The sequence below is a fragment of the Protobothrops mucrosquamatus genome, unplaced genomic scaffold (assembly GCF_001527695.2).
Source record: "Protobothrops mucrosquamatus isolate PMUCROS unplaced genomic scaffold, P.Mucros_1.0 scaffold757, whole genome shotgun sequence".
Classification (NCBI taxonomy): Eukaryota; Metazoa; Chordata; class Lepidosauria; order Squamata; family Viperidae; genus Protobothrops; species Protobothrops mucrosquamatus.
This window is the reverse complement of record NW_015387027.1, coordinates 310,082-321,268: the sequence shown is the minus strand read 5'-3', so window position 1 is coordinate 321,268 and position 11,187 is coordinate 310,082. Positions and strand designations below refer to the sequence as shown.

At 38.5% G+C, this 11,187-nt stretch overlaps 1 protein-coding gene across 1 annotated transcript in view; it reads right to left on the bottom strand.

Moving 5' to 3' along the window:
- Positions 1-8,630, bottom strand: part of PAPPA2 (pappalysin 2) — a 162,657-nt gene extending 154,027 nt beyond the window's left edge. Inside the window, exon 1 of the mRNA XM_015818519.1 lies at positions 8,117-8,630. Coding sequence (XP_015674005.1) covers positions 8,117-8,630 — 514 coding nt within the window. The remainder of the gene's footprint in view (positions 1-8,116) is intronic.
- Positions 8,631-11,187: the final 2,557 nt, after the last annotated feature.

The following is an 11,187-nucleotide window of genomic DNA, read 5'->3' as shown; positions in this document are numbered from 1 at the left end:
TTTTTTTTTTTTTTTTTTTTTTTAAATGAAACACACAAAACCATGTGGTTTAAATTATTGTTACTGGTCCTGTACTCTTTATTGTACATTCAATTAGGAATGAGCTGAACTGAAAGATGAAAATGCTCCAAGCTTCTTATTATTCCTCCTTGTTTTGATCTTACCTATTTCTACATTTAATGACTGGATAGGATGCCCATAAACCAAAGATAGCAGGATGCTGAACAGTTAATATTTTTGACAGAATTTGCTTGCCATCTTCTGCACATCTACTAAAGATGCAGGGAATCATCTTTATTTGCACATGCCTTGTATTTGTGATGCTCAATGCTTGGGTTGCTTCAAGCCTTTCCAGTAATACAATGTTTGCTTATATTTAAAGTGATGAGACCACATATATCAACCCAAGAACAATGGTTCCTGTCATCCTTCACCAGAACAAAAGATATAGACCATCAGGATCCAGCAGAAGTGTGACAATTGTGTCCATTGGCTGGTTCCAGAGTCAGTAATCTTACTGCCTGCAGATTACTGGGACTTTTCTAAGGCTTCTGGATTCTGTAGACCTTAGCTTGATCCAGGAAAGTTCTTCTTTGCACAACCAAAATCTCACAAAAAATATTTGTTTTTAACTATTACTTTCTTCTCAGTTATAGATTCTTTTTTCACTTGACGAATTTAGAAATTTAGAAAAGTAAAAAAGAAAGGTAAAGTTAATTATATACATCTGCATGCAGCCATTCTGGAATAAATGCCTAGTATTAGTTACATTTTTGCATATTTTCATCAGAAAATGTTTATACTGTACATATACACATCATTTACAATTGATTATTTTGTTCTTGAATTGCCAAATTAAAATTGTATAAATGCTGCAATTCAATCAAAAGTGTTATTCATGTGTGATTCCTCTTTAAAAGTTCTGCATTTTCCAGAATCTGCAGCACCCAACTACCTTGATGGATTTCATTATTAGAAAACAAAAAAAATGTGAATTGATTTATTAATAAAGAGTCCCTCTCCAATATTTTTTCCACCTTCTCCTCTCTCTGCTTCTCTCTCAATAACCTTTAATGCCATTCAAAAGAAGCCTTGAGATGGCAGATGAAGACCTGAAATTGTCTCTCCAGGAGACCAATCTTTAGTTGTGGTTTAACTTAGACTTCCTTTCATTCTGTTCTGAATTCTAGGTGCTGCAAAATCCATTACAAGAATACATTTTTAAAAAAAGCCTTGATTCTAACAATCTATGGAGATTCTTGGTCATCCAGGTCATGATTGCCTCAAAGGTGATTTTTCAAAAGGCAACTGGACTTCCTTTGTTTTACCTTGAAGACATTTCACTTCTTATCCAAGAAGCTTCTTCAGTTAGGAAGAACATCTTCAAGGAAAAACAAGAGAAGTCCAGTTGCCTTTTGAAAAAGCGCCGTTGGGACTTGATTCTAACAGACTAAAAATCTGAATGAAGGAAATAATTTTACCAAGATTCTAAGGATATGTATGGCAGGATTGGGATGGCAGTATGTTGACACAAATAGTAAAACTCAATTTTGAGGGACCTGGATAGATTGGTGAAAAGAGTATCTCATTAGCTTTTTTTTTAGAAAAAAAAAATCACAAAAAAACTAATGGTCCAAACTTTACCAGGTTTACTCTGTCTGACAAAGGAACATACTGTAATTGAAAACTTAAAATTTTCAATATTAGGTTTGGGCAGATTTTTGTCCATCATTTTGCCCATTAATTTTTCATTCAGCATCTGCTAGAAATATTGTTGTTCAATTTTAATATCATTTAGATTTTCTTTATTTAAAATGTCTCTCTTCAGAAAAGAATAAAATATTATTGCACATGTGATCTGTTATGCAAAGGAATCCTGCTTTAGCATTCATATCCCAAGCTGCGGGTGCAAATATGCATATACACTGATGTCAGAATTGACAGAAATGTCATGAATCTGGGTATATCAATCAAATTTCAAGTAACAATTCTCTGTGCGAACTGAAATTCCCAAGTTTTCTGCAAGGTCAGTGCTGTATAAGGCATTGTAGTAGTCGGAAATATGGGCTGAAGAACTTTGTGGAGACGAAATATTTCCATGAAAAGTTTTCCACTTCAAACAAATTTGTCAATTTCAGAGTTGTATAGTATTTCCTATTCAGGTGAATATTCTAAAAATTGAGAAGTTAAACCTCTGTTGTTTAATAATTTTCTAGCATTCTAGTATTTTTTATGCACATCAGGTATTATAGTTCTTGGTAAATCTGGAGACAATGTTCAAACCCCATACAATAGATTAGATTTAATGTTTGTTCTCATCAATGTAGCCCAAATGCTTTTGTAGATGAGGACACTGAGTTGAATACGCTAATCTGAATCATAGTTATTAGCATAGGAAGATCTTCCAATTCAAACCTTTTTGGAAAGTAGATATCTACAGTAGTAGTATTGCCAGCATATGCTCAGAGTATGAATCATCATGGCAAATTATCCTGTCCATAAGTGGTAAAACCTGGCAGCCTCTGTAAAGCTGTCAAAAGGTCATGAGAGACTTTACTTTTCCAAAAACCCCTTAAGGTGAATCAATGTAACATCCTCTGAAACAGGAGAAATGCTGGCAAGCAAGCTATTCACATTTCATCCATCTTAAAAAGACCTGTTCTGTCCAATCCTTATTCAATCCAATACCCCAGCTAATTTCCATTTCAAAACTCAGTTTCCTCACCTTTCAGATGGCAAGAAAAAATAGAGCCACATGTCATCAGACTATTAATGGCACTTAACTTAAATCATCAAATATATTTCTCCTTGTCTCATTCATCAAGCGGCTATACTGCCTTCTCACTGTGGTAAGGCTGGACCTCATCCAGGGAATGCAGCCAAAGGAGACTATCCAGAAAGTGTTGGGGGAACAGAAAAAAATAAAAGGCCAATCAGTATCTGGGCTGACATGAATACATTCAGAGTTTTCAGAACAATTACTATATGTACACTTCCTTCCTCCCTCCCTCCCTCCCTCCCTCCCTCCCTCCCTTTCTCCCCTAATCAAGAAATAGATATCCTGGCATATATATTGTATACATTTTTCCTAATTTTTAGATATTTTATATATTTGCAAATATATGAATTTCCTGCAAGTAAATTTCCCTAGTATAAAAATGCATGCTTTATTTTATTCCCAAAATTTCACCATAAAGTCATGAAATGCACAAAGGTCAATAGATAATTGCATCACAATTCAATCTGTAAAATGCAAAGTCTACGTTTTCCCTTTCCCTATCCTCTATCAAACAATACCCAGGGGGGTCTACATAGTTCAGCACCCTTCCTACCACCAGAAAGGTGAATGGCAAATTTCTGTCCCAACCTTTTTCTCAGCATGCTAGCTTCTATTTCTAGGAATTATTTGCTTCTAAGAAACAGTTTTCCATTATGTAATCTTTTAGCTGCTGGCATAAATCATACGGTATGCAATTTTTCCATATATAACCTAACTATTGAGTCTGGAGATTTGAGGATTTTAAACACCTGAATTGTTCCCATTTCTCCACAACATGTACCATTCATTTGTCAATGTTATCTCAAATCAGCACGATTGTTGCCTTCAAATATTTTTTTTATTCCTAACAACTGATGGCAGTTTATTATCCTTTAGCCAATAGTGTGTGATCTTATAAATAAAACATATTTACTTATGATCCACTAGACTAATAGGATATAATCATTAATATTTTAATTATTTAGTTTAAAATTTGGTGGTTCCTAGTTATCAATAAAACATATTCTAGATATGTACAGATTGACTAATAATAATATGTTCTTGAATTCTGCTCCATACCAACCCTATGCTGACTACTCTTTTAAGTTTTTTGCATTCCTTAATTGAAAATTGGGATATTTTTCTGGTTCTATTTTTCTGGATTATAACTGATGTTCACATTGTAATTTCTTAAGTATTATATATAGAGGCTCTTTTGGAATTCTACAATTAACTCATCTGGTCTTTAAAACAAGAGCTTATTTTTTTAAAAAAAAATAGAAAGTCTCTAAATCTATCTTGGCAAAAAACAACCTTATATCATTTTAATATTCTTGTCCCAATTGAACATAACTGTTCTTGGAGTCAAGTTAAAGCAATCTGGATATTGAGTATTTCAATCTTCACTTCAAAAATTGAGAAGTTAAACAGAATATCAATCTCAGCAAATACAAATATAAGTTATTTGACTTGTCTCAGTATCTCTCAAGAGCCTTAATTCTTTTGGGGGCTGATACTTTCCTTAAACTAAACTATTCTCTTGAGTTATATGTTATTCCTGATCATATCATTTTAAAATATCATCAGAGAACTTATGTGTATTTACAATTTTTCATTCTCGTGTGAAAGTTTTTGAATTCTTCTCTTTTTCATAAATTCTAGCTATGGAATCTCAACCAACTTTTTAAATTCTCTGAAAATCCAATTTACAGAACTAAATAGACTCAATTCTGATAACTCTTGCCATTATAAATACTAAGATGATATCTCTATTCCTCAAGATTCTTTGTAATTCCACTTAATCAGTGTATTCACCTTTTAATCAAAATTCACCTTCTTACAGCTTCAGAAAATTGAGGCTGTCAACAAAGCAAAATGAAGCAAAATAATAATGCTCAGTAGATGTCAGAATTATTGGAATCCTTCATTGCCAGCAAGACTTGTTTCTATTAAAGTTTTGTCACTTGTTTCAAAAAACTTTTATTGTGTCTTCCAGAAATACAGTGTTAGTTTCATATTCCCAATCTTCAACCGGATTTCTATTTTCACTTTCATGATTTCATGCATAATAACATACAGTATTTGTGTGCATTACAGATATGCACAATCTGTAGCCAAGGAACCTATGTGACCTTCTGGGAGCTGTCCTCTTAACTGCTTCAAAAGCTGTTAAGTAATTGCATTGGTGTAATTAATTTCATATAATTTCATATCATTTAAAGGTATTTAAATACTATTAAATTTAGCTTCTGTCCATGTTTTACATACTGCTGTTTTGGAATATGCCTCTATAAGCATGTGACCCAAAGGCTTGCTGTAGTCTTCAGTCTGAAAAAACAGCACATCATTTTATAATTTTAATAGCAGGGATTGATGTTTGCTATTTGTTTAATGGCCCCTGCTTTGTGGATTTTGTTATTAGAGAATTATACTCTGGGTTATATGTTGATTTAACATTTTTAGCTGTTTGTGTGTCTTTTTTAGTTTTGGGCACTGCCCAAATCTACTGAAAGTAGGTGGCCAGTAAAATTACATAAATCAATCAATAAAATTACACCAAATTTCAATAATCTTTATTCTCACTACACTAGGATTTCAACCTCTATTATTTGTCTCCTATATTCTATACAATAAATCTCAAAGGCCATGAATGAAGCACATCCCGATTTTACTGCTACATTTATCTGCAAATGCTTGGGCTCTACTGTTTTTACTTATTTGTCTTTAATGTGGCAAGCCAAATAAATTAATACATACTTAGAAGCATCAAATAGTACAATCTACATGACCTATAGAGAGCCACTTTGGTGTGATGATTAAATCATCAGGCTAGAAACCAGGAGACAATGAGTTCTGCCTTAAGACTCAAAGCCAGCTGGGTGACTTGGACCAATCCCACTCTCTCAGTCCTAGGAAATAAGCAATACCAAACCACTTAAAAAAAAAACCTTGCCAAGAAAACTGCAGGACTTGTCCAGGCAGTCCACCAGGAGCCAAAAACTGATTCAGAGGCACCAAAAAAGAAAAATACATATGCATAATGCATCAAACCCCAACTGGGGAAACTTATGAATTCAAAGCATCCCTGTTGCCCGTAATTTCAAGAAAAACTGTAACATTCACAGTTTATATAATAAAGTAAACAAACACTTTGCAACCCAATTCATCTTGCTGGACGGTACTGTATTTTGCTTCAAATGACTAACTACTTCATTACCTGATGTAATCTAATGATAAAATTATTAAATTTCTCTTTACTTTTAACTATTTGCTTTCTGTCTGGTCAGCTAGAGGCAAAAGGAAGTAACAGCAAGATAAATCACTCTTCCTTTATCCCCATAATCTGATACCTATAGCACATAGCAGTTTAATTCAATTAATCCACCTTGCAGCTGGGTCTAAAAGTGAACATCCTGGTTACAATATTTGGTGGACTGCATAATTTTTTCTCATAATTCCTTCCCTCCCATATCTAGCTTTATGTATCATCCAGCTTGATGAAAAAATATGGGGTACCATAATCTATTTATTTTTTTAAAAAAGTTCCATGGTACTCTTCAAAACAGAATTCTGCCAGAATGGCTTACAATATACTGAAATTGCAATCTCACTTTTTAAATTAGAGTGACTAAAAAATACAAGCATAAAAAGAGCAGAAATTACTTTAAATTCTTTATACCAATTATTTAAAATGACATGGCATTATATTAAAAAGTGCATAAGGATAACAATATCTTGACTGATGCCAGAAAGATAATAAAATCAGGTCTGGCATGCCTCACTGGGAAAGCCAATACAAACCACCAAGGAGACTGCCACTAACAAGACTTACTTGGGTGCAGTCACTCATCGCACATTAGTGGGGGGGGAGGGGTGTTAAAACAAACATTTCAGCAGGAACATACTGGAGGAGGCTTTCTGTAACATACTCCTAAGCAATTACATTCCCCTCATACTGTAGGTTCAAAACCCAGCTCTTTGTTTTATAGTGTTTTTAATCTGTTCCAATACAACAGGAGCAAAGAATCTTTTTTAGGCCACAAGTTGCCTACTGATCACTTAGGAGATTCATATGGATATGTACATACATCTTACTGACTCTTCCCATATTCCTGCTCCCACACACTTCATCTGTTCTATCAAAGTTGCTGACATAGTTGAAATGCTGCTACTGTACTTAATAGGACCATCCAGGAACTGAAACTCTATGACCACTCACAGCCTCACCAATATTTTGTCACTCAGCAAGGACTCCACAATCAACTACTGAGTGTTCTTTCAACAACTGTCACTACCTGTTAGCAGATGTGTGATCACAGTGGCAATTCAGGCAGGGTAAAGAACAGCACTGAAATGGAGGTGGTATAATGATCTTGGCAACAGTAGGACGTGGTTTGTCACGGATATTTTTCCAGTCTCCAGTCTAGCCTAAATCCTTGGATGGGCAACCCAGTATTAACCAGGTCCAACTGAAGCCTCCTAGGTATTTCCCATCCTAAACTGTTTTTACAATTCCAAAACAAAAACGAATTGTCAGAGCTATTTTTTAGAGAACCAGCTTTTACTGGGGCAGGGCAGTAATAATCTAGCAGCCTCTGTTTCTCTCTGTCTCTCTGAATTCACTGAGTTTCCTTCTGAATAATACATGCAAAGTAGCTTTAAATAGCAAAAGCTGTTGTTGCAGAGTACACAGGACAGTCCATTACAAAATAAAGTATAGAAGAGAACAGATGGATTCCTGAATAGCCAGGCTTGTGTCTCTTAACATGTTACATATGTTTAACATAACTCTAAATAGAAAATGTATATTATGCAACTGCATAATACAGAATATAACTGTTCAGCACATCAGCATTCATTACCTCAGTAGTGCAAATCAAGAAATGGGGAGAAAAGATAATTACTGGCGAAAATCAATCCAAATATCTATTATTATAGCTATTAGCCAATGTGCTTGCTTGCTTTTTTTTTAATCGTGATTTTGACCAATATATGGTGCTGACAAGCCCACTTGCAAGGGCACAGTGGGATTCTAGGCTTGAAATGAACTACTCTGGCTCTCTGCTGCCTGCAGATGTCCCTTCTCCCTCTCACAGATACAATATTTGAAACTTCAAGCACAGTAACGCAACGCCCAAAAGCAACGACCCGACTGAAAACCCTTCGGGGCTATTCGATCTCACGGCAGGAGATTCGACCACGCGTCACGGGTCACGTGTGCCTAGTTTATGCCCAGTTCTGCCTTTAAGCTTCTTACGAACCTCCGTTCTCTTTCAGTTCGTATAAAATTATGAACGAATGCCAAGACGGCCCGATTCTCCCCCTCGGGCCTAGCCTAACCTACTTCCACAACTTTACCTGCGACAATCGCCGGATTGCTCTGCCCGCCCTCGGGTTTCACCCAAGCTTCGATGGTGAATTCGCCACGGGGCAGCTCTGCGAGGGCTCCCGGCCGCAACAGTAGTTGTGCGGCTCTGCCGGAGAAGTAAAGCGCAGCCACGGAATCCGGCGTCCAACTCGCAGCTGGGGCAGAAGGGCCGGCTTTTGCGCTTTGGCGTAGCGGGAAAATGTTGCTCTCTTCCCACGTGTCTTCCACGCTGCTCCCGTCAGAACTGGGAGCGCGGCGGAGCCTCGAGGGCGCTGTTCTGTGCCCCGACGCCGAGGCTGCCGCTCCCACGGTGGGACGCGGGTAGCTCGCATAAGGGTGCTGAGGGAGAGTCGCGGTTCTGGCTTTGCTAACCCAGCAGGGCTCCCCGTCCTGGGATGCCGCAGACCGGCTTTCGCTCTGCCTTCCCCTGGAGAGGTGGGGGCCTTTCAAGGCCAGCAGGCAGACGACCGCCGCCAGGAGCGACGAGGCAGGTGGACCAGCCATCCTCCGACGCGCAGCTTTCTTACGGCGCTCTCCTGCTTGAGGCCCTTTCCGAACCCGACTTGATCCCCTTCACGGGATGGTTTCTTTGCTCCGGAGCGCTCCTGGGCTTAGGTTGTGTTTTGCCTCTGATCTCTCTGCTTGGCGCGCCGAGGAAAGATTGGGAGCATCATTTCGGCCAGCAACGCCCTTCCCAGAAGGCTCCGTGAGGACGAGTGGCCGCCCGCGGCATCGTTAGAACATCCTCAAAGCCTCTTTGTTCGCTCCCTCCCCGATCTTTCGCGCTTTCTCTCGCGCTCTCTTTCTTTCCCTCTTTCGGGCTCTCAGGTGCGAGTCTTCCTGCTCTTCTCCAAAAAGCTGCGCTCCTGAGGTCAGAGGCAAGTTAGTGCCAACGATCTGCCGGTTCCGTGCTGTGGGTATTCCCAATTTCTTTTCAGGTGATGTGCAGCTAGATGTCCAGCTAGATTACTGAATAAGAGAAGCAAAGGTAGCCGGAAGATAGTTGGATCGCAGGAGCCTCCCTGCCTCCTTGAAAAGATTGATGATGATGATGCTGCTGCTATTGACCAGCCTCATAAATTCTGTCTTGTTACTCCACCTCTCTGCCCCTTCTATCCTGGCTCCCACCTTCCAGTCTATGGCTCCTCCCCACTGCTTTGGGAGTTGCTTGCAATTTCTTTGACAGCTTGGTCCTCACTAAGGACTATATTGGTGGGGGAAGATGGAAGCCCAAGTCTCTTTTATCTGCGGTGATCAACAGGGCTTATTTCCAGGAGGGAGTACCTAAAGGGGCCACCACCGAGTGAAATTGGAACTTATTTCTGACTGTTAGGCTCGATATTCTTATTTTTAAAGTACACAACAAATACACAACAGGCAGCCCTGCTTCTGACCTCATCTCAGTGACTCCAGCACTGCACAATTACTTATAGCCCAATGCACCTTTACTTCAGCACAAGGTTCCTTCAACTCAGTGGTACTCAATTTCCAGTAAAACATATGCTGGATACAACTGCACACAAAAAGATAGTTGTTTTAACTTACAGAGAATTATCTTCAGCCTCTGGATTTTGGAGTTATGTTGACTTAAGAATTGCTGGAGATCTTTGTCCTCAATACATTTGCACAGAAGCAAATCTTGCAAAAAAAACAATACATGGTACTTGATCTTCCAATAAAACCCTGACACTAAGTGCTTTGTCTTTGGGTAGCCTGGATCAATTCAAACAGTCCAAAGTAATACTCTGGACATACTGCTTGACCCCTGTGCTTGTTTACTCTGAAGTAAGTCCCATTGAGTTCAGTGGAATGTACTCATTTCAACACAATATTGAAGCTTTAACCAGAAGATACTTTTTAAGAAAAATGCACTTAGAACAAGGGCATTTTAGGATTCATTTTATGCAAGTCAGTAGTGCTAAAATCCAATTAACAGTTTAATTCAAAACTATTAAATTCAACCAAAGCCTTGCAGTTTGCTCCAAAGAGATGCCAAAACTCCCTAAGCAGGCCAGGAAAGATCTCCAGTGCTTTGACTTACAGCTGATATGCTGAGGATCTTTTGGAATAAGAGAATTAGTTAATACCAAACATTTGCTGGAGATGAGCAATAAGATTATTGCCTTCCAAAATATGGGTGGAGTGATTAATCTTCCATCTCCTCTAGACTGGTGCAGATGCCAAACGGCCAAAGCAGCAGAGGAAAGCTGCCCAGTGAGGTCAGGTGAAGTTAGACAGCACATTGAATCTGGTGGTGGTAGAGCGAATGACATGCACACAAAACATGACTAGAAATGCACAGGCTGCTTTTGATGTGTAATACACACAACTCATTAACACACCCACACAATTATGACAATATCAAAAAGAATTTGAGTGGCATCATCCTTTGGCCAGCTTGTTTATCTATTTTCATCTCCCTTCTGTTTGCTAACCCAGGAAAAGATAATCCATCTGGCCAAAAAATAAAGTCAGATGCAGATCTCCAAAACTGGGTATTCTTGCAGATTTTTTAACAGGCAATATGGTAAAGCCTTCATCAAACTCCAGGATTGTGTGTTTGTGCACTGTTTGGTGGGATTTAAAATTTCTGGATTGCTACCGGTAATTGGAATTAGCCACATCACATTTATTTGCCTTTCTTTTTAAAGCAGAAGTAACATTTTTCCTGTGTAGGTATAAGAGTTGCAGATGATCTGCAAATTAATGTTTATAGATGCACCTGTTTCTTCTTTATGTCCAAAATACTATTGACCTCATGAATTGTCATATTAAAGATTTTGGTTCTTCTTAAATAATTACAAAACTCAGGAATTTCAATTTAAGATATTGTGGCTGGAATTTCACTGTAAGAATAAAAGAGCTGGAGACTTCCGGTGGCAGGCGATTTCGTCGGTCGCAGCTGTTTGCTGCCTCCCGCCTGTTTTGCGTAAAAGCCGGTTTGACAGCCAGCATCAGCTGTCAAACGGCTTGATACCTTTCCCCTGGGCATAAGGGGATAGGTGAGCTGCCCGGGGTAGGAGTTGAGTTCCCGAGTCGTCCTATATGGACGATGTAGGCG